The sequence below is a fragment of the Chrysochloris asiatica genome, unplaced genomic scaffold (genome assembly GCF_000296735.1).
Source record: "Chrysochloris asiatica unplaced genomic scaffold, ChrAsi1.0 scaffold00010, whole genome shotgun sequence".
NCBI classification, from domain to species: Eukaryota; Metazoa; Chordata; class Mammalia; order Afrosoricida; family Chrysochloridae; genus Chrysochloris; species Chrysochloris asiatica.
The window spans coordinates 872,165-897,320 of record NW_006408528.1 but is presented as its reverse complement, the minus strand read 5'-3'; the positions used below and the strand labels follow the sequence as shown (position 1 = coordinate 897,320).

Genomic DNA, 25,156 nt, shown 5'->3' with positions numbered 1-25,156 from the left:
AAATAGATGGATTGAATTTGAACTATTGATTAGAAGGCTGAATATTTAAATTACTTTTTAAAATGTAAAAATTTTTTCAGAAGTAAAACAAATATGTTGTTGTTAAATGCTATTGAGTCAGTTCCGACTCATAACAATCCTGTATAGAGTTTCCAAGGAGCAACACATGAGTTTGAATGACCAAGCTGGTGATTCAAACCAGCCTTGCATTCCTGTGCTTCATCCCGTAGCACCACACCAGGACTCCAAAGAAAACCAGGTATAGTGCGATAAAACTAAACATTATGGATGAAGCAACAAGAAATAATGACCTATCATCATTTCATCCTGAAACAACTATTGTTAAACTATTGGCATATTACTTCCCTGAGGAGTTCTAAACTCTTCAAGTTATACCACATCAAAATGGCAGTCTGGGTATCCTTGAAGGACTCAAATTGTACTCCTTTTAAATATTCCTTGATTTTTAAACAAAAAGAAGTCTCATGGGGCAAGATAAGGGCTATACGGTAGATGGAATGCCAAGCTATGCCTGAAAAATGAGCAGGTGCATTGTAATGGGGGAAAAAAATTGTTTGGGACAACTTTCTAGGCCTTTTTCTCACCAATGAAGTTTTCAAATGTGCTTCTTCCTAATGAGCTCCTGTAATTATCCTATGACCATCAAGAAAATCTACCAAGATTACTCCTTTGGAAATTCAAATAACAGTCACGAGAACCTTCTGAGCTGACCTCTCTGTCTTGCACTGGACTGCAAAGTCGGTTTGAACCTCAAGGTCAGTGTTCAAGCTTATCATTCATTCCTTGGAAATCATATACAGGATCGCTATGGGTCGGAAACGACTCAATGGCACTTAACAACAAGAACAAGGTGAACTTTAGAAGATTGTAAAGCTTTCTTTAAAAGTCACTGTGTTTAGCGGATCTTTGTTTGAAGGCACTTTAACAAGACTACAGCATGTGTGTTACTGAGAAGACTGTCTGCAGGCATTCACTGATCACAAAGACATATTTAAAACACATTTGGTTTGGAATAAACCTGTGCATGTATGAGCTGGAACCCTGGAAGCAATTTTTTACTTTTCTGCTTGCATACATTCTCCCTCAGGCTTAAATATTTAATTCTACATAATACAGGTTTTTTCATTGCTTTTTGTTTTTTTAAAGGACTGCATAGTTTTTCTCTAAATAACTATAGTTGGCTGGTTGGGTATGTGCCGTGGAATCGGTTCTGATTCATAGTGACCCTGTATGGGGTTTCTGAGGCTGTAAATCTTTATGGGAGCAGAAAGCCTCCTCTTTCTCCTGCAGAATGGCTAGCAAGTTTGAATTGCTGACCTTCAGGCTAGCAGCCCAACTTGTAACCACTATGCTACCAGAGCTTCTTTTCATTTGATGGTCAAGCATGCAAAATATTAGCTCACGAGTCCTGGCGTAGCACTGATGGACAAGCACTGGACTGCTAAATATAAGGTTGCTAATTCAAACCCAGAGTCACTATGAGTCAGAACCAATTCAATGACACTTAACAACATATTAGTTCATAAGAAATCAAATAGCCCACCAGCAACTTTGTGGTACAAAGATATGGCAATCTACTCCCACAAAGATGAAGAAAGCCTTGGAAACCCTGTGGAGCAGTTTGTTCTGTCCTAGAAGGTCACTATGTGTTGTAATCAAGTGTATGCCAATGTGGTTTAGGTTTATATCAGCTAATAAACAATTACGAAAAGTTTCTATTGGCAGCTGCAACCTAACAGGGAAAAAACTGAACAGTAGCACTTCTGTTTGTATTTCAGCATCTATGCCACTATATGGTTAACAGCATTTTGCCATATCATTGTGTGAAAATAAGAGGACAACAAGAACATGGCAGGGATGATCCTAGTTACAGGAAGCACATACTTGACTACATTTAAACACCTTTAAAGCTGAGCATGATAACATGGATATGCCCTGTCAATTAACCATGTTTGAAAGCTGAAGTGTACCTAGAGATCTTAGAATGATTTTTATCTTTCAGTAAATACAACTTTAACCTGCACCTCTACTATTAAAACTTTACACTTTCTATTTTCATAAACATTCTGAAACTGCATTATGTTTTGAAAGCAGAGGCTTGCATGGAGTTTTAATTTCATTCCCTAGGTAACAGAGAGGAGAGATTGCAGAATGTTTAATAAGAGACTTAATTGATCAAGACACACAAGCCAAATATGCCTGGGCTTACTCTCGCTTTAGTGTATAAAATGCATTGAAAGCTACCATTTACTGAAGACGTTTATTGTGCCAGGTACAAAGCAACGGTGTCTCAAGTACCTTGTTTCATTTACATTATGAGTCACAACAACATTATGAGGTAAGAAATAACACCATTTAGTAATAGAAGAACATGCTTAAAAGGGTGATCAAGTAAAAAGCTAGCGTTGAAGCCATCATGATGATAATGCCATCTTTTACTACTATGCAAACCTGCTCGAGGAAATTATTGAAGATCTATTGTAAAAACCCAAGTGATACTGCCCTGAATTTCAGCAGGAAAATACTGATGAAAATAAAAGGAGTGAGCTATAAGGGTGGGATGTATTTGAAAGGACGTGTTTACAAATGGGTGTGGTGAAATGAGTGAAAGGGGGACATTTAAAATAACATCAGGGTCCAGATGAAAAAAGATAAGAGAAGCAGATAGTAGACATTTAAACATTTTGAAAGTGTAATTCAGGAAAGAGGAAGCCTTTGAGAATCTAACCTTTCTTAACTTTAAGAATCTTGAAAGTTCTAACTTCCAAGCTGACAAACTGCAAAGCACTGCTATCTCCTGGTGCGGTGCTGTAGAATCAGCAGAGGACTGCAAGCCACAAGGTCAGCAGTTCAAACCCGCTCTATAAAGGGTCGCTAGGAGTGGGAGTCGACTCAATGGCACTTTTAGCTTGAGGATGCTGTTCCACTCTGTTCTATTAAGCCTCATGTGGCAACAGGTCTAATTTTGGGTGGGTAACTATAGGAATATATTTTTTTTAATGCTACAGTGTAATACATAACTATATCCATATTCACCAAAACCCACCAAAGACATGTAATAAAACTATAATGTATACAACTGACAAATCATAAACCTGGTTCCCACTCAAGGAAATTAAATTTGAATGCACATGCAAGGCTGATAGACGTAACAACACACAAATTAAAAAAAAAAAAATCAGAAAAGAAAAAAGACAATAACTTAGGTATTAGATTACATTATTTGTTTTTTATTGGAATCTCCAAACTGCTTCAAAAATACAGAACTGTAGAGAACGTAATAGAATGATAACTTCTTTTGGAGATATACACATGAAATTTTAGCACTGAAACAACTTTTTTCTTACCATATGCAGAAAAGTAGGTACTTCAGAACCCTATTCTTTTGTATATAATATGATTACACATTTGTCTACCATGTCCATGCATTTATAAATAGAAAGGCTTGTAATATCAAAACCAAGAGGTAAGCAGTTACTAAAATGAGGAAAACCTTGCTTCAGCAATGCATCGATATGCGACTTTTAAAGTACGACATGCAGATTAATGTGAAACATTTCAATGAATTTTAATGCTGTATTAGCTGCTCACCTTTTGCATGATTCCCTTCTCATAATAATAGCGGAGTGAACGGCTAAGTTTATCATAGTTCATAGCTGGCCTATTTTTCTGAATGCCCCATCGCCGGGCCACCTGGCAGCAAAACAGAATTACATTGCAATGTTAGGTGTTAGTTTATCAACATATTTCACACAATTAATTGATTAATTGCTTCCAAAAGGTCCCAAACGTATCTAAATTAAAGATATAAAAAGCGAAAGCTGGCGTGATCTGAATTTCCGGTGCTCTGGTTTGCTTTTTAAATCAGGCCTGCAGCAATCGCTCTGAATTATCACAATAGGATTCTTTGTCACTATTGTTTTGGACACAAAATTAATGGGAATAAGAGAATGTGTTTATAATGGGAATGAATAGTCTGTGATTCACCCGAGTGAGGCAAGTTTTCCATTCTGAATGAGAGATACACTATCTGTTTTTCCTGTCCTTGTTTTTTCGGATAAAAACTATACATCAAGTGCAGTTTAGCCATTCTGTTGTAAAGATGCTTTATTGAGGTTACGAAAAACCAAGGAGAAAGAGCTCTTGCTCAACACGATATAGAAGAGTGAACAAGGGTGTATTGTGGGCAGCAGAGGAAACAGCAACAGTATACAAATAAATAAACTGAACTGCAAATAATTTTTATTGCCTGAAGCAATATCAGAATAAAAATGTAGCCAATACTAAACTGGGGAATTAGGCATTCATTTAGAGAACGGTAATTGGATACTAAAAAAAAAGGAGGAAGTGGAAAAGGTCACCATGTATATGAGTCTACAAACAAAAATCTCTATCTACTTAATTGTTTATTGAGAAAGCTCAGAGCTTTTACTATGTGCCTGTGGAGCAGCAATTTATCTGGAAAAGAGAGTGCTTCAACAGAGCTTTAAGAAAATTTCCTTGATTTCAAAACATTTATTCCTAAAATTTACTGTAAGACACCTCAGTGCATATCTCTGCTACACCACCACCATCAGCTTATACAAAATAAAGGAGGCTACTTTTGCTCCCCAAGTCATGTTCTCCTTAATTTTCACTTTTTATTAGTCTAAGCAGAGACTACAGCTGCCAGGCAAATTTAGGCAACCCCAAGAAGTTGGTAAGTGCGTTCATTCATTTTCATGAAATTCCAAGTTGCGATGCCACAAACATAAGAACAGTGCTTTTTCAGAGATCATTCTTTCTCTCTTATTTTCCTAGTAATACTCTGTTTCCAGATTTGTTTGTTTTTTAAATACTATTTCTTGCTATTTTCTCTCTCACTGATTTATATTCTCTGAATGGAGATCCAATATACTTTATTGATAAGCATCAGTATGCTTTTCTAAGAGTAGCCAGGTGTGACGTAACAGCAGACAGTAGAATTGGCAGGTCCATCCATCCTAATTTGCAAAGACCATATTTTAATGTAAATGTTCTGAACAGTGAAATAGGAAGGTAGAAATAACACATGAAAACAACAATTTTGAAGAAAAATGACTTGAAAAAATCTGACCCTGGACACCAGTGAATCTGTAATAAACATGTCAGCTGAGCAGAATGTGGACCTGGAGAGGCTGTGAAATCATTTATTAAAATCTCCTTAAATTAAAAATCAATTTCCAAATACTTATTCATTTATTACATGCTTCTACTTTAAAGCTCACCAGGCTGTATCTAGAAAAGATAACACAACCATGAAACTTTAAAACAACATTATGGAAATCTCTGGGGAGTTAAAGAAAATCTTTTTATTAATACCATAAACAGAGTTTGGTTCCTATGATGCCTATTAATATTTTGGCATTGTGGATATTAATAACCATTCTTAAACAAAATTATTTTCAGAGTTGTTTCAGTGTTTTTCAAATAGTTGGATGATGGGGAGTGTGCCAATATAATATGCCTATGACATGCAGACAAGAGTGAACCTTAAAATTAACAAGCTGAGATCACTAATTCCCAAGGAAGGTAAACTACAATGAACTAAGAAAGTCCACTCTGTTCTCTCAGCTGATCACTGAAAGTCAAGACACAATTCTCAACAAGGAGTGGAAAAGATGGTAACATTTCCAGTGACTTCCTAATTATACTCCTTCAAGTGAAAACAGGCTATTAACAAGAAGATTGAAAGATAATGGCACTGTGTCATTCATTCCTATTAGCAAATGAATGGGAACATGTAATAGGTCAAGGATCATTCAACTTATTTTTAAACATGCAACAGTGAACACTAAATCACCATTTAAAATCTCTTGGAAGACTTCTTGGAAACTTTTCTGGCTCAACAAGCCAGAGAAACTATTTTTTTAAATGGACTCCTATAGAAGTATTACTATGGTGATAACTGTTCTCTGGACCTATGATGAATTCCACAATAATGTCTCCTTATTTTAAATGTCCTCCAAAAGAGAGAGAGAGAGAGAGAGAGAGATTACAGATATTTTTTTGCTAGACTCATCCAGACACTCAGAGACAACAAACAGTGCAAGCCTGGGGTCTCAATCGACAGCATTCTAAACTACAAGCTGTGGTTCCAGAAAGGTAACCATTTCGTAGTTACAACAGAAGGATGGCTTCAGAGGCATCGTTCATGAACTGTACTGACACAGAACACCTAAAGAGCTATTCTGAAGTAGAGCATAGAAGGTGACTGTGGGCCATATGGACTAAAGAAAATTCACAAAATCTTTCCAACAATGAAATTTAAACAAAATAGTGTAGTCATTATCTGTCTAATTGGAAGCAACAGTAACAGCGAGCAATGCAGTGATCAGAAATGGAATGTTTAAATTTGAGCAGAAGCCTTAGGAGAAGACAGTTAGCACTTATTGCATAATTTCCATTGAGCTAGTTACTATTTGGAAAAAGTCTACAGACTGAATTAGAAGTACCTTGTCCTCTTTTATATTATGAGTTTGCTACAGATTACTTGTCTAAATGCTAGTTTGTTGTATGGAACAGATGTAATTGAATTTTTTTTCCTGCTTTGACAAACCACAGAAATTCAGCCTCAGAAGATACTTAATGGTCATCTGGTCAAGTCTCTTTATTTTGCTTTATCATCATAAAAATGAACAGCATATAAAGAACTATTTTTTGCTCTTCTGAGCGGATCAATAACAACTGACATAATTCATTAATTCCTCTATCTGAATGAATATACAGCATCATTTTTCTAATCTCTTTCTGCTCAGTTTATTTTCATTAAAGGTGGAGGAAAATAAATGTTGAACAGATAGGCATTCCTGTTGAATGTACTCAGTTAAAGCATGAGTCAGTTCTTGCAGTGATTATTAACATCTTTCATGAGGAGAAGAGCACACATTCCCATCACATTACAGGGCTTTCAAACTACTTTTATGTTAAGTGTTTCTAGTCATATTCGTTAATGCTTCACATTTTTTGCAGTTATTTCACTTATATCATTTAAGCAAATCTACATAAAAACTAATTTCCTTTGACAGCTAAATTAAACTTTAGACACACTACATAATTCAAATACCCAAACATTTAGCCAGCACTAGGAAACAGATCCTTCAAATTCTGCTATTGTGCTGTGTGTGTGTGTGTGTGTGTGTGTGTTTATTGATGGGCAAAGCTAACCTTGTAGTATTACTAGTGCAGTTCTATAGGACAGAGTAGAACTGTTTTGTAAAGTTTCCAAGACTAAAAGAACTGCCTCTTCTCTCTTCCATGTTGCAGTTGGTGGATTTAAACCACTGACCATGTAGATAGCAGTCCAACCCTTAACCCACTGTTCCAATCACACTCTTTCAATATACAATGAAGTCAACTGTAGTAATTCCATAGAAATGATCTTTAATATTTTAAATATTACATGTGGCCATCACTTTCTCTGGAAGTTCAAAATGCTATTGATGGTTTATGCTAGAGTAACAGCAGTAACCTTAAACCTAAAGCTAGCCTTGGAAACAGTAACTGAAATTTTAAAATCTTCATGGAGCTATTCCATTTCTGTGTGTATTCAATTTGTCTGTATTATCTTTGCTTATCAGGAGTCCTCTCATTTAGATATTATCTCATTTATACCAAGTAATACTATAAATAGACTTCATGCCTACTTTTCAAAAGGTATTCTAAGATGGTTGACCCAAGCTGTTTGATACGTCAAGCCCAGCTGGCTTAGGACAGATGTCAGTAGCAATCAAAGGGAAACAATATTTCTATGAGTCTTGTGTCTTTGAAGTGACACTTTAGGGCTTAGATTGTTCTACTACAGTTTTTGTGTGTCATTGCTATCCACAACTGTTCCTCGCTCATATCCTCTTGCATATGTGTTTGGTTTGTAAATTTCTTCTTCAACTCTTTTGATAAAAATCCAGGTTATACAAATAATGGCTGCTATATCATAAGAACAATCCCTCCATTCTTAGACTAGATGAACTTCAGTAGACTTTCCCCCATTGGCCAGTCTCTAAAAGCATTCAGCTCTCCAATTTAGATGATCTTAACAGAAGCCAAATATGCTTAAATAAAGGCTTATGCTAATGATTTTTTTCCCCCCACATAAATTTTGTAGGAGAGGTTTCAGCTGGAACAAACATACAACTCTTAAATAATTTGTGGTTTTAAATATAGAAATTTTTGAGGTTTTGTGATTTTATTTTATTAATTCAGCAAGCTTCTTTAAAGTTCATTAAAAAAAAAGTATTTTTTTACCATTGTAATTAAATATCAGTATATCTTGTAACATATCTGATTTTCCTAATTAAATTTTATTGAACTAACCTCTTCAGGTTCAATCAGTTTAAATTCCATGCCTCGACCAGTCCAGGCAATGAAATGGGAATTTGAAGGGTCATCCAGAAGAGCTACTAAAAACTGCCAAAGCTGAAGGGATCCCCGTCGCTGGTACGTGGGTCCTTCCCGATACATTCCTGGCTCTTGTTTGATGTCCCCTATATTTTGAAAAGAAAAAAAAAGAGTTTCTATGTTTCTATTGTCAGCTATATCATTTACATAAAATTTACATTAACTCAACCAATAAAATGGTTAAACCAGGACCACTTTACTGAGTTTTATTGGAAGTCCAGGTGTCGCACTGTAAGGAGCTCTGGTAGCCTCGTTGTTACGAGTCGGGCTGCTAACCTTAGGGTTAGCAGTTTGAAACTACCATCTGTTCCGCGGGAGAAAGATGAGGCTTTCTGCTCCCGTAAAGATTTTCAGCCTTGGAAATCCTGTGCAGGGTCGCTATGAATCGGTACCGACTCCACGGCACATAACAACAACAGGTGTCGCGCTGTAGGTTGGGTTCAAACTCAGAAGCCACTCTTCAGAAACCTTATCCAGTGTCGTTATGAGTCAGAATGGACTCCAGGGCACTTAACAACAACTGTACTCCTGGTTTGCTGCTGCTGTAGGATAAGTGCTGACTGGACTGCTAACCACAAGGTTAGCAGTTCAAACTCACCAGCTACTCCACAGAAACTCTAATCAGAGTTGTTATGAGCCAGAACAAAGTCCACAGCACTTAACCATGTATAAAACATCGGTGGTTGGTTGGTTGGTTGTGTGCCTTGAAATCAGTTCCGACTCATAGTAACCCTGTATAGGGTTTCTGAAGCTGTAAATCTTTACGGGAGCTGAAAGCCTCATCCTTCTCCTGTAGAAGGACTGGTAGTTTTGAACTGTTGACCTTGAGGTTACCAGCCCTATTTGTAACCACTATGTTACATATACAAGTCAACTGAAGCACATGAACTACAGAATAAACTCACGAATGTCCTTTACTAACAAAATTTTGTAATTTTTTCAATGATTCCTTTAAAAATCATCTCACCTAACTCTGGTAGCGTAGTGGTTACGAATCGGGCTGCAAACCGGAAGGTCAGCAGTTCGAAACTACCAGCCGCTCCACGGGAGAAAGATGAGGCGATCTGCCATGAGTGGGAATTAATTTTAATAATAATAAAAATAAAAATAAATCACCCTTTTAGAGGGAGATTACCATGGTATTTTCTATGGCCTCTTATGCATGCAAAAGCTGGACAATGAACCAATGCATTGGAGTTGTAGTTGTTGGAGAAGAAAATTGAATCTACCATGGACACCAAAAGAATAAACAAATTTGTCTTGGAAGAAGTTCAGCCAGAATGTGAATGCTTCTAGGAGACAAGGATGGTGAGATTTTTCTCACATACTTTGGTCACGTTATTAGGAAGGTTAAGTCTTTGGAAAAGGACACCATGTTGGGAAAGTAGAGGCTCAGCGGAAAAGAGGCATACCCTAATGAGATGGACAGACACAATGTCTGCAACATGGGCTCAGATGTGACAACAATTGTGCTGATGGTGCAGGTTGAGACAGTGTTTCATTCTGTTGTGCACAGGGACATCAGTACAACCATCCTGCTACACTTTCATAACAGTGCTATCACTTTCTTCTTGTTTTAAAATCTGCCAAGTTGGTTCTGATTCATAGCAACCCTGTATAGAGTTTCCTAGCGACTGGTAGGTTTGAATTGCTGACCTTGTGATTTAAACCAACCTTATGGTCTAATACTTATCCAACAACACCACACCAAGACTCCGTAGCAATTGCTTAACTGGCAGCAAATGAAAACATGCAAATGTTGTTGTTACTAAGTGTCACTAAGTCAGTTCTGACTCATATCAAAACCTGTATACAGTTTCCAAAGAGCGGGTGGTGGGTTTGAACTGCCAACCTTGTGGTCAGCAGTTCAATATTTATCCTACAGTACCACACTAGGTGTGGCACTGTGGGCTAATGTGTCAGACTGCAAAGTCGTGTGAACTGCAAGGTCAGTGGTTCAAGCTCACCAGCTTCTCCTTGGAAACCGTATATGCGGACTGGAACTGACTCGACAGCACTTAACAACAACCACACCAGGACTGCTTCATATGTAATACTTTTGGCTTGAATTTTGTCAGTTATCTTGATTACACCAAAACAGATTCAGGTCCATGTTTATGGATTATTTACTTCTCATCAACTATCTCAAATATAGGTAGAATTGGTTTCATGAAGGATTGAATGTGTAGAACTCTACAAGTATATCATTGCTGATGCATCAACTTCTCAACTTAGGAAACAATTCAGGCAGTTGTTTTCAAGACGATCTATTTACACCAAGTGTCAATCATAAACTAAAATCAAATGCTTTAAAAACACTGTTTGTTCAGTACAGAGAAATATACCTCTGTGCTGATATGTTACGGAAGCAATAACTTTTTTAAAAGCTACACAAAACTATTAAATTACCCAGTCAATAACTGCTAAAAAATCATCATGTTGTTTTTGGTCTCTTCATATTATTTCAATGTTTTATTTGTCACAGATTTTCCTTCTGAGATTTACTGTTTTTTAACAGAGTAGCTGAGCAATTATGCAGATAGTATGAAACACTGTCAACTTTTATAATCTCTAGATTGGTTCTGCCTATAAATGTGACTGATCAAAAAAACATACAAATAAATGTGATCATACTGTCCATGTACAATGAAAAGTGCCAATCACTTTTTCTTCTTCTCTTATAAATGTACTTATAAAGTACAAAACATATACTATTTTTTTAAAAAACAAACATTTTCTTAGTATAAAATGAAGGGTATTAAAACAAAAGGAATAAATAATCAAGGCAGATTTCCTTAGCAGTAAGTAACACCAGCCTGTTATAGCTCATCCTAATTTTATATTAAATCTTACATACTTGAGGAAGTACTTTGCTTCCTTACATACACTTTCTAATTTTCAACATTTAACATACAAACTTTCTAAGAATAAAGGAAACTGATGAAAATCCTTCCAAGTGGTAGAAGATTCATTCTTTGTCTCAAGAGAAAAAGCTGTATTTTAATCACTGTGATTGTCTGTTAATGGTGCTAAATAACACAATTCACACCTCTGAAACTCAAAGTTTAAAACTAATATCTATTGTAGTACAAAGCCAGAAAAAGTGACCCCTGGTGGGATTTTAAACTATGAGATCTTGAATACAGTTAGCAATTTAAAGGGAGGCTAAGGAAGCAGATCTTCCCAAAGACTTACCATCTCTTCTGAGAAGTGTAAGAATAACAAAACGCTTGGGAACATAGACTAGTCTTCAAGAAACTAATTAGGGATTAAAAAGCAATCCATGCAAGTACTTTGCTGCTTAAATAATGGCAATTAAAACTTCTGAGCGCTCCCAAGTCATTACAGCCATGATCCCCAAAGTTTGTGCAATCAGCTAATCAGAGGGCCCCTGCTCGTTTCCTGTTAAACAATCAAAACAGGAAATACGGAGACCACTCTGAAGAACCAGTAAATCAATTAGCTTTTCACTTTTTACCCCCGCTTCCTCATAGAAGCCGACTTCTGCCACCCTTGTCAAGAAAAGAAAGTTCTATCAAACTTGACATCCCTTTCTAACATCTGAGACCTTTTCATTGCAGCAGTGAGTAATATTAAGAGGCAATGCTTTCCCCTTAACTCCACTTTAAGCAATTACAAAGTAATGCCATATTAGTAATGTACATCTTCCTAGGAATGGAGGAAAACAAAGAGGGACTAAAAAACAGTAACTAAATGGTTAGCTATGTTGTTCTTGTGTTCCATAATGCATCTTCTCATGAACAATAAAAGCAAGGAGCCTGCATTAGTCATCAGTGCATCCACTGTCGCATGCTTTCTGCTCTGCTTTGTTAATTACAGGATCAGTTTTCAATAAATCTCGAATAACAAGCAGCATGTGCTCATCAGGGCAATGGAAAGCCTGCTCTTACTCTACAGAAACCTCAGCAAGAAAGATGTTCTTTGGATATATATATCTCTATGACCGCATCTGTATAGGACAAAAGAAAAAAAGCTTCCAAATGAGGAAAGGAAAAAAAGCATTCCTGAGAGGTGAAGGTTAACTAGAAATGAGTGCATACGAAATGATGTGTGTAGAAATGTCAACTGTTTTCAGAAGCAGCACAGGTGAGCTCTCCATTCCCTTTTAGAAAACTCAGAACTTGAATCACAATGCAAAACCTACCATCAAATTTCTCTGGGACAACACAGGTGTCATCATAAAATTGCCTCGGGCCTTTTTCAAACATACAGCCTGTAATGAGAAAATGGGACACATTTATTCATTATCAAAATGAACCTCTCAAACAATTTAAAATAGAAACCTTAGCACAAAAATTGTGATAAAAATAGCTCTGCCGTTTTTTATCTTGGTGACCCTGAAAATGCTTTTTAACCTTTCAGTGTCTCGGTTTCCTCATCTATAAAATGGAGATGATGATAACAGCATCTACACCTCATGGATTTGTTGTGAGGGAAACTACTGCAAGTTTAAAATGGTGACTAGCGTACAATGATACACATTAGTACTATTCATATTATTATTAACTTAGGCAGAGTTCACGGGAGAACTGGTACACCTAGGATTCACAATATATAGCCTCTCCTTTTTCAGTTCCTTCCAAATTTCTGTTTTCAAGGAGAAGACATGGAAATCAAGGTGAATTATGGATATTTGTCTTCATTATTTCCCTGATGATCTAAAGCAGATTTGCTTTTCACCTTTACTTCTTTGTAGATTTATTTACCTTAAGCAAATATTTTCAAGTTTTCATCATCAATAGCCAACATATTGAAATTTTAAAAAACTGTTAATTTTTGGACAATCATTTTCTCCTCCTCCCATTTTCTTGATTTTGGACCTTAAGATAATTACTATTATCTTTAATCAACATAAAGCAATTATATATAGCTTAGTCACAGTTTGGTTTCTCAAATGTATTGGTCTCTATGATGGGCATATATTAACAATAATAATGTATAAGACTTTCAGTCTCATTAAGTAATTGTATTTACCATCTCGTTATCTAAACTAAGCCCATTGTCAAGGAGTCAAAGTTAACTCACAGACACACTACAGACAGAGTAGAACTGCTCCACTGGGATTTCAAGGCTCGATTCTTTTGAAAAACATCTTTGTCCCATAGAGTGGCTGGCGGGTTCAAACCTCCAACCTTTTAGTTACGAACCCAGTGCTCAACCTCTGTGTCACCAGTACTGCTTCATTTCATTATATTATTCTTTTAACACAGGGATTTATTTGCATTACTATTATTTGCACAAAATACTAAATATTAGACCTAATCTAGTAGGTTAGGTCTAAGTCCGTGTTACTGAAAAGATGTGGTGTTTAGTTCAGAAACCATGAACGTCTTTCCAGAAATACTTTAATGAGGATTAAACTCAGATGAAATAATTCTTATCCATTCCTTTACAGATATCAAATTCCATTAGAAAAAAGCTTTCCCTCCTTGGTTACCACAAACACATCCACAATAAACACTCCTTTCTAGGCCTCTTACATGAAAACTCCTACTTAAGAATTACTTATCCAAAAATGTAAAATCCAGGATCTTTATGATATGAGTTCACTTATATATTTACTCTTTTTTATACTTTAAAACTGTGGCTTAGTTATGTAGGATAAAATGGAATATCCCTAGAAAATGCATTTCAGTAGAGTGCAGAAAAGTGCTAATCTATAAAGCATAAGTTCTAGTTTTAAAGGATGTGGTTATTAGCAAGAAAGAACACAGAAATCCACTTTTTAGTATGATTCATGTTAACAACCAAATATAAGGTATCATGACATGAAAAATCCAACTTTCCTTTAAAAAGATAACGTTTTAAAATAATGGTTAGTGAAACATGATGATTTTCCCATAGATTAGATAGTGATAATTATGAAAGATATTTACAAGAAATTTTAATAATATAAAACTTAACTTCTGTTCTGCTGGGATGAGCCAGAAAACCTTCTTGCCTCATATAAATGGAGTGGCAGCTAGGCACTTCTGAAATAGGAAATAACATTGGTCAACAAAGCAACTGGAGCTGAAACTGTGCTGTTATCACTGATAGGAGCATAACAGAAACTAGCACAGGTCCCCAAAAGGGGAATCTGTCAACACATAGTGAACATTTCAGGCACGGCCCACACAAGAAATGGAAAAAAGAACAGCATATCATGGTGAACACCCATTCTCTTGAAAAGGTACATGAATTCGAAGTTTAATCCAACTGAACTCTGCTAAAAGATAACTCTAAAAGCAACTCTACCTTAGTAGGTGTTCTGGCAACAGTTTCATGATTCATAATCATGCTTCATTGACAATTGCAAAATAATTTTGTATCTCATATGGCAATCGCTCACATCTAGCAAAGGAGTCCTGGTGTGGTGCTGCAGGATAATGCGCTAAACTGCAAGGTCAGTTTGGGCCGCAAGGTCGGTGGTTCAAACCCATCAGTCTCTCTCTCCTTGGAAACCTTATACAGGGTTGCCATGAGTCGGAACCAATTCGATGGCACTTATCAACAACAACAATGACAATCCATCTTAAAAGAAAAATCAACTAAAGTTTCATTCATAATTTATTTCATGAACATAAGACAGAGATTATTATAAAAAGGGAAAAAACAAAATTAAATCTCTTGAAATTGTTCTAACCTTTTTTTGACTTCTTTTTCTTTCCACCCCTCTTCCCAACTAGATAAAATCATGAAAAGCGTTTGCTTTGTGATGCATAGGAATCATATGCAAAATTAATGAAGTAATAAATCAGAAATCCAACAATTTCACACAGTTATATTTCCCTAAGAGTAAACCTTTGCCATGTAACCAAGTTAATTTATTAAAAAAATAAACTTGATTAATAGTTAAACTTGAGATTTAGGGTTGCTATGAGTCGGAACTGACTGAAAGGCACTTAATAACAACAATTTATCTAATGAGAATCCTGGTGTTGTGCTGTGGGTTAATGCACTGGACTGCAAGGTCAGTTTGAATCACAAGGTTGGCGGTTCAAGCTCTCCAGTCATTCCTTGGAAACCCTATACAGGGTCACTATGTGTTGGAACCAACTCAATGGAACTTAACAATAACAACATTTATATAATGGATTTAGTAGCTAAGACATGAGGAAAAGGAAAGACTTACTGGATTAAAAGACAAAGGGTGACAATTCTAGACTTGACTTACTCTTAAGTAAACTATGCCATTGTGGACAAAGCGATTTTTTTGCCTGTGTTTCTATGAAATACAGTATTTGGGTCAGACTTCTCCCAAGTCTAGTACAGTCCCAGATTCCTTGATTCTGAATATAGAAGCTTACTAGAGGGGAGTTCATGGTGAAGCCAATGCACCTTAAACTTCAATGCCCTTCACTTACATGGATCCCTTCTGGGGCCTGTATCTAATTTCTTATTTGCATGCTCACCTTATTTTTAAGATGATTCCCAAATTTTATAAATTTCAGGTCCCACATAAAAACCCGACCCTGCAGAAAACATACATAGGTTCTGTAGCAATTTGTAAATATGAAAGGCTTCAAAAGTTTGTGGAAAAATTCCATTATCTTTTCATTCCATTTTTCCATCAACTTTTGGAAGCCCCCTCATATATACAATCAAAGCAATTCTACAAGTGAATATATTACTGACATGTTTTAAACATCATATAGTTAAATTAATTTTTGAAATGCATATGAACATGTGCTTTTGAGCAGTATATAAGCATTCCTTCCTTTCTGCCACTTTTAACAGGGACACAACCTTTTATCATGCAAAAAAAAGAAATTTAAATGAATTGGAACCTAAAAATCCTCATCTATTAGTAACTATCTATATACTTTCTTGCTATAATAGACAATTAGCACTGCTTATTCAACACAGATAAAATTCTTTATTGGTCTGGAGTTCTAGTATGATGGTGTGGATTAATACACTGGACTACAAGCTTGTTAGAACCTCAAGGTCGGCAGTTCAAGCTCACCAACCATTCCTTGGAAACACTATACAGGGTCACTAAGAGTCAGAACCACCTTGATAGCACTTAACAACAACAACACATACTTTCTTGCTATAATAGACAACACTGTTTATTCAACACAGATAAAGTACTTGACTGGTCTAGAGTGTTCCCCTTTTGAAAGTCTAGATTTTTTTTTTTGTTATTTGCACGATGATAAAGATAAATCAAAACAGGAAACATTTAACAGAACTTACAATGCAGACATATGCTAGAGAGCAGAATTTCCTTAACTCTCATTTGGCTTTTGAACCTACTTTGCCACTTGAATTTTTTTTCAGTTTTTACAATTATCAAAGAGAAACCTTCAAAGAAAACTGCATATTATGTGGCTTTATTTTTTAAAAAATCATATTTCAACATTTAATAACATGTTAGAATCAACAGCTTACAACTTGTAAGTACTGTAAGGAGCTCCCTTATCAAACATTTTATTACACCATGTCCTCTTTATATAAAGTGTTGTATGTATATAATTCTGACTCTACAAAAGGCCGTGTTAACCTAGTTCCTGATATTGACATTATAGTAGGCTGCATTCTAGTTGGTCTTGAGAAACCCAACAGCTAGCAATTCATTTAATCTGAACTTTTCAATCAATGGTACTTCAAGCTAGTTTTTACTGTTATTTTAATTTATTGCCAGACATACGGTCTCTCAAAACAGCTGGATTTGGAAGTGGTAGTGTTAATGACTCTGCCATCAGGTCAGCAACTGCTTGGAGGCAAGCATTTTCTTGTACCAATGTTGACATCTTGCCACAAAATACTTTTACTCACTGCTACGCAGCTGGAGTGAGGCTGTAAAAACAGCTGGCTGGCTCTGGAGGCAGTTAGAGGAAAACACACACACTAAACTCTATTACATGTAAGTGTGACTAAATGTACGTCTCTCCTCCCCAGAGGCTGAAAAGGGGGAGAAGGAGGGAGAGGAGAAATGCAAACATTTCTGAGAAATCCACTACTCAAAGTTGAAGGAACAGTTTATGTAAGTGTTCTAACATAATAAAAAATTAGCAAGCCCCTGGAAAATTAGGCATTTGATGTCAAAGATAAGATGTGACTGATCTGTTGGTTATTGCTATGCTTCATAATATTATTCAACATATTAATCTATAATGTTCAAACTATTATGATTGAAAGCTCACAATAAATTTATGATTTACACTAAGATGAAAACTAGAATTTCCATTAGATTTCTGAAGGCCCAACATGTAATCTAAACTTCAAAAAAAAAAAAAAAAATCACTTAATAGTAATTTGGAAAAATGACATATGAAAATATAATTGTGTTTTTGCCAATTCCTAACACTTTTTATTACACCCCAGAATAAATAAAACTGACATCTAGCTCTTGAAATTGAGACACACTTGCTAGCAGTGTTTAAATTCAGTCTATTTTTTAAGATTGGTGTTTTTTATACAGTGTGTAGAAGTCTGAAAAAATATAGCTAAGGGGAGTTTATTCCCATAAAGTAACTAAAGTCATGTTATTCTAAAGTGATATCAGTTAATTTATGATGATCAGAGTGGGTCAGACTCTAATCAAATTGTAGAAACATTTCCAAAGTGATTATTCAATCAAATGACTAACATGGTTAATTAGGAGCCATAAACATTGCTCTGAAGTTCATCAAAGTAATGACTTGCCCAGAAAAATTACTGCTAATTAAATTGCCTGCTGCTTTCATTTCTACCTTATCTAATAAAAAATCCAACCAATGAAGTTTGGCATTGTATTTTAACTTTTGCTAAATGCTCAACGAAGATTCAAACTGACTAAAAGAGACTTCAAAGGCAAATAGCTAGGAACGGGATCACTGGATATGTATTCATTTCTGTTTTTCTTAGAATAAAATGTATAATAGCTATAGTTCAACTATGCTTAAGAAGAGAGCATATTTATACTGCCATATCACAAGGTCCACGGTTCAAGCCTGCCAGTAGCTCTGCGGGAGAAAGATGAAGCTTTCTACATTCTGGTAGATTAAAGCGTCAGAAACTCTATACAGGGTCAATACGAGTCACAACCAACTCCATGGCACTTAACAGCAACTATGGTAGCATGGATTATGATAGTATGCTACAATGCATTAGTATAGCATAACTGTTACAAACATGCACCTTTTCATCTAATGGACCTGGTTTTGGATCTCAATATGACAATACTAGGTTAGTTGTTTAACAGCTCTCTCAACCTCATCTTTAAAATGGGAATCATAGTAATAACCTTGAAGGACTGTTGGGAGGATTTTGTTAGAGTGGTAGTGATAGGCCTTAAAGTCGGTTCCGACAGAGACCTAGAATAGAGTTTCCAAGGCTGTAAATCTTAATGGAAACAGAAAGTTTCATCTTTCTCCCATGGAACGGCTGGTAGTTTCAATCTGCGGCTTTGAGGTTAGCAACCCAACTCATAAGCACTACGCTACGCTCCTTTCAATTAGGATAAAGCATGTGAAAACAAGCCCTAGAGGATGAGTTGGTAAGCACTGGACTTCTAACGAAATTGGGTTATTCAAGTCCACCAGTTACTCTGCAGGAGAACGATTGGCATATCTTTCTATAAGGAGGACAGCCTTGGAAACCCTATAGGCAGTCGTACTCATCCTATAGTAGGAACGCTGTAGAATTAGAACTGAAATTGACTCAATGGCAGAGAATTTAAGAAATGTGAAACATTTTGCACAATACTTGCACACACTAAGAATTCCATTTTTGGTACAAATTATTAAGAAAATATTTTAAGTGAATAAATATTTAAAAGCAGGCATACCACAGTACTTAAAATGATGACCAATTATGTTATTCCAGAAGTTATTTTTGCTGTTTTTAAATCACATATCCATTTGCATGACTAGTGTGTTATTTACTTGTGTACTTACTCTTTACTGTTCTTCATAAATCTATTAATCTATAATTTTCAAAATATACTGATGTAAATTCATAATAAATTAATGACATGGTTTAAGATAGATTCTTTGTTATAGTTTCAAAATATGTGTATCTCTTTTTCATTGAGATGCTTAATACAGTATTGCTGATTGATATTTGGCTTTAAAAGTTTGATATTCAATCAAATTGAACTGGGTGAATTTAATGTAGGGCAAAAGATGTTTACTTAGTTTGAAACATGTGGCTTAAGGAGCTCCATAGGATGGTGTTAGTACTGGGCCAATTCATCTTACAAAAACTGACACAGCCTATAATTTGTCACCGATGAGTTCATAGTGATGAAAGCTGATCTAATATGCTGCAAAAAACTGAAAGCAAGAAAGCACTGTTGTCATTTCAACGTACTGGTCATTGTAGGGGAAGCACAAATGAAAAAGAGGTAAACGTTTCCTTTTTGATTAACCTTTATCTTTTGTAACATTACTAAAGTTTTCAAATTAAATACGTAAGGAAGATACCAAATTATTGAAAAACATTAATTTCTCTGCTTTGACTTGCATTTTAAAACTGTCTTTGAAACATGATACCGGTTTGGGAAGCTTTACCAAAGTTTTGACCACACATAATGCTGAGTTTGCACATAAAAGACTGCTAGACAGTGTTACATTTGCATAGTTGCTGCCCAGTGGCATACAATGAAAATTCCCCTTCAGGGCATGCTTTGCCTAAAGTTTCTAGGATGTACCAGGGCCAAAGCAGAGGGAAAATATTTGCAGTGGCTGCCTGAGACATTGCTACAAAAGTTGTTAAAATCACTTTGTTAGCAAATAACTAATGTGTAAACCTAGAATTATTCCATACTGTAAACTCTGAATATGAAGAAAAATATTTCATTTGATGCTTATGGTGAAATTGCTACATGAATGATATAATCAATATGGCAACTTAGTTAAGCACTCATGCCTCTAAGAGTAATAAGAAATCTCAAAAAATAGGAATAAGTTCATTGTTCTTCTTTGATGTGGTTTTGCTTTCACCTGAGTATGCAATGCAAAGATGAATAGATCTGTATACTTGACTCTGTTGAAGTGATGTGAGAGAATAAAGTTCATATCATCTTGTATTCTATTTATTGCTGATGATAAACATACATCTGAAATGATCAGGAAAAATCTAACTGTGTATCTGTATGTCTCAATGTATAACAAGGAGTTTCAATATTTATTTTTTTTATAAATATTTTTCCAAAAAAACTTATCTAGTGTCTGAAAAACACTGAATCATATGAATCATACATACTAAAAACTAATGACACCAATCCACCACTCGTCTGTCAGTTTGTCATACTGTGATGTTGTCTGTGTGGCTATGATGACAGAAGCTATGTCATCGGGATTTTAAGTACCAGCAGGGTCACTCATGGTGGACAGGTTTCAGTGGAGCTCCGCGAGTAAGCCAGACTAGGAAGAGAGGGAGGCAGCTCTGAATGGTTAACCACTGGAAACCTTATGAATAACACTAATATCGCTTGACACAGTGCAGGAACATGAGTCACTTAGGTTGGAAAACACTGAAAATATGACTAGGGAAAGCTGCCTCCTCAAAGTACACTTGACCTTAATGATACTGATGGAGTAAAGCTTTTGCAACCTTCATTTGCTGATAGGGCACAACACACAATGAAAAGAGGTCAGCAAAAAAAGAGGAAGAACCCGACAAGAAGGATTGACATAGTGGCAGCCACAATGGGTCAAACATAACAATTGTGAGGATGGCACAGGAGTGGGCAGTGTTTCATTCTGTTGTGCTTAGGGTCTCTGTGATTCAGAACCGACCTGAGGAAAACTAGCCACCACAAAGACACCAACATTACTCAAGATGAGCATACCACAAACTTTGCTAAGTCTTTCTATCCCCTAAGTTTGTAGACTCCTCGTGTGGCGCTGTAGGATCAGCATTGGACTGCAAATCACAAGGTTGGCAGTTGAAACCCACCAGGAGCCCCTCAGAAACCCTATACAGGGTCTCTGTGAGTGGGACTGACTCTGCAGTACTCAACAACACAACAACTCTGGAGTACTTATATTGTTTTCTTTGTTCTTCTCATTTCCTAACAAGTAATGTTTTTTGTAAAATCCAAAGGTTTGCACGAGTGCATAAACAGCATGAGCCTTTTGAAGATGAGTTTAAATGGAAACACATATCCTAGTGTAGCATCCTATTACTCAGTCTTTTCAAAAAAACAAAAAACAAAAACCAACAACCATGTATTGTTATTTTTAACATTTTTTTCACTTGTTACAGGAATAAATCTGTTGTAGTAGACTGAGAACCTATATTTTATAAACTTTTCTGGAAAACATGCTACAGGGAGGGATTGTTTTAAACCTATATGATCATTCTTGTTGTAGGACAAATATAAATGAACTTAACTATAATAACAAGGTCTAGCATTAATATGTCTGAATTCACTTAGGAGTTAAAAGCGTGATGCCAGAAAAGACCTAGTCGTCATTCACAAAAGCATTATGTGAACATAGCTTCCTAGTTACTGCACTAAGTTACTTAGTTATTTCTCTTTGAGGAAGGGAAAACAGTTGAAGTTGGCTGAAATTATAAGTGAGTGATGAATTTAGTTATTATTTCATTAATACTTAGATAGAAACTTTTGGTCTTCAAGATCTTCAGTAAATCAAGTACTTAAATACTGTAAAATTGCATAAATATTTCCTCTACCATAGCTCAGATGCACCAAATGTATTATCAGTAGGTTTTGTGAACAGGGAAAGAAATATGTTTATCTTTTTATGATTAGTTTTGTGTTTGTCATATTGTTGTTAAGTGTCATTGAGTTGATTCTGACCTATAGTGACCCTACTCTGTACAGGGTTTCCAAGGAGCAGCTGGTGAGCTTGAACCATCAACCTTGTGTTTTAAGCACATTTTGCAGTCCGGTGCATTAACCTACAGTATCAAAGCAGGATTCCACTTGTATATAGATATATACTTATTAAAGATTTGCTGAATTGTTAACTAGTCAAATAATCATTTAATATAGCACACTAAAAATTGTTACTGTTGTTGTTAGGTGCCATCAAGTCAGTATCAACTCATAGTGACCCTATGCATAACAGAACGAAACATTGCCTGGTCCTGGGCCAACCTCACAATTGTTGACACGCTTGAGCCCATTTTCAAGTCACCAAAATTTTGTAGCAATAGTCCAAATGTAAAAAATACAATGCTTTTGTTGTTAAGTGCCATTGAGTTCATTCTGACTCATAGTGACCCTGTATAGAGTTTCCAAGGAGTGGCTGGTGAACTTGAACAGTCAACCTTGTGGTTAGCAATCCAGTACTTTCCTACTATCCTACAGTGCCACACCAGAACGCTTAAAAAATAAATAAAACTATATATGTATGTGTGTGTTTTGTTGTTGTTGCTATGTGCTGTGGAGTTGGTTCTGACTCATAGTAACCCTGGTACAAGGTTTCCAAAGCTGTAAATCTTTATGGGAGCAGAAAGCCTCATCTTTCTCCCAGGGAATAGCTGGTAGTTTGAAACTGCTGACCCTGAGGTTAGCAGTCCGATTGGTAACCACTACACTACGAGAGCTCACATATATTATATATATATATATGTATACATACATATGTATTTAAAAACTACAGAATATTTATTTTCCGTTGTCTATTCAAGTGTGAAACACATACACACATACACACATAAATAACATACATCTTTTAAACTGCCTCATTTAATTTTAAATTTTAGTTTCACATATAAAAAAGTTCATCCACTTACAATAAGTAGTTCTGGTTATTTTCTTTAAAAAAGAAACTAAAAAGCCACATACTATATAAAATCACAGCCCTTCTAATTCCTGCTTTTCAAGCTAGTACAGCTCATAATCAGACTATCCCTCCCTTCCCCCTATCTTTACTGCAAAATCCAAGTTGGACAAACACTGTGTGGCTGAAATGACATATTTGAATGGAATTCAGACCCACCAGTTCCTGTTTATGTTTCTGAGTTAAGAATGTTGTTTTCTCATTCACTATACATTAGGAACACTACAAGGCCATAAATAGTGTCATGTTACATGCAGGCAGGACCAATGAGCATTAATCATTACTTCCAGTCAACTGGCAAAAGCAGCAGCTGATGGAACACTACACCCCTTCAGCTCTGTATAAATGGACATTCCAATGTGTGTGTGTGTGTGTGTGTGTGTGTGTGTTTCCTTTCAGTCTCCATTTTATGAATGAAACTCCAGACTCTATAGAGTCCATTCATGCAAGAGAAATGCTTACAGGGCTCTGCCCCTAGGGATCAATCAGTCATGGGTAAAGCTGATATGATTGGTTTAAGACAGCCTTCAGCCTTCCATTACTGACTTAAAATGCAGCCCCTGTCCATTTGACCTGTGTTAATGCATAAAGAGTAATTCCAGACTGCAGTCTCAATTCTCAAATCAAATCACTAGCCAATGCCACTTACTGTAACTGTAGATTTAGAACATATTTAAGTATTTCTTAGAAAAACTGATACAGTGGACCTGAGTGATGGTCTAGAGATTTGCTCTTTTATCTCAAAAATGAATGAGGAAAACCCATATGAAATATCCTAAGCAGTTAAAAGCAAAGCCAAATTGTGAGGTCATTCCATGGAACCCCCCATAATAACAGAATCAATTAGGTAGACATCACTGTCACTTTACATAATGAAGTACCTAAAAATCAGGGATTAAGTGATCTACTAGTTCACAAATCACTAAGCAAGAGAAAATTCTCTTTGGATTTAGAGAAATAGATAGGATGCGAACATTTTCTGAAGGATCAATATTTCCTTCCTTTACATTTCCACATGATTCTCTGCTTAGATTTCTTTAAGCAATAGTTTTTGGGCTTAGTTGGGGAAAACTAAGCTTCTCTATTTCAGAGGCAACTCTGGCCATAAGCAAATAATGTTTAGCAATGGAATAATGCCAATGTTCGGCCTTTGGGAGTGTTAAATAGCAGGTACAAAAAGCCAAAGTTCACGGAACTATAATCATTACTGCAATGGAAATTACTAAATATGGTAATACATAAAAATATCTAGAAGTTTAGGAACAAATAAAATCTATTTATGAACAACTTTGGAAATGATTTGTGAAAAGTCAGTACTGTACTGAACAGTGTTAAACATATAATGGGTTTCATCAGCTATCTATAATTTGGTCTTTGACTCTAGAAGGAAGAAAATATTTTTCTCTTCCAGTGGCCTGAAGTCAAATGGGGAAAACAATCTCAGTCAACAATCCCTATGTGTCTCTAATTTGCTGAGGAGATGTGGACAAACATGATAATTACCTTGTCCTTTCTTTTAAACTTGTAATAATTTCCTACTATGTATGGCATTATGACAATTTAACATTTTACTTTCAAATTCTAATATCTAATAGATAAAATTGGGAGGAATATGGAAATAAATTAGGGTTCAAGATAGAAATACTTGATACAGACAGGTGAGGAGGTGACAGGACATCCTTTAACTTACCTGGTCTAATCTGTTGCTGTTAATTGTTGTCCAGTCAGGTCTGACTCATAGTGACCCTGTATAGGCTTTCTGAGGATCAGTTGGTGAACTTGAACTGCTGACCTTGTGATTCAAACCAACCTTTCATTTCAGTGCTTATCCTACAGTGCCACACCAGGCCTCCTTGGTCTTATCTAGTGCTGTTGTTGTTGTTGTCAGGTGCCATCGAGTCGGAACCGACTCATAGCGACTCCATGCACAGCAGAACGAAACAATGTTCGATCCTGGGCCAACCTCACCACCG

At 36.0% G+C, this 25,156-nt stretch overlaps 1 protein-coding gene across 6 annotated transcripts in view; it reads right to left on the bottom strand.

Moving 5' to 3' along the window:
• The window catches only part of ETV1 (ets variant 1), a 110,796-nt gene that overhangs the window by 4,046 nt on the left and 81,594 nt on the right, over window positions 1–25,156 (bottom strand). For 5 of the 6 annotated variants that reach the window (XM_006834240.1, XM_006834242.1, XM_006834243.1 and 2 more), the window contains 5 exons: window positions 14,362–14,429; window position 12,794; window positions 12,602–12,670; window positions 8,353–8,522; window positions 3,613–3,714 (listed from right to left, as the gene is read on the bottom strand). In XM_006834240.1, coding sequence (XP_006834303.1) covers window positions 3,613–3,714; window positions 8,353–8,522; window positions 12,602–12,670; window position 12,794; window positions 14,362–14,429 — 410 coding nt within the window. The remainder of the gene's footprint in view (window positions 1–3,612; window positions 3,715–8,352; window positions 8,523–12,601; window positions 12,671–12,793; window positions 12,795–14,361; window positions 14,430–25,156) is intronic. The other variant, XM_006834241.1, reaches the window with a different exon arrangement.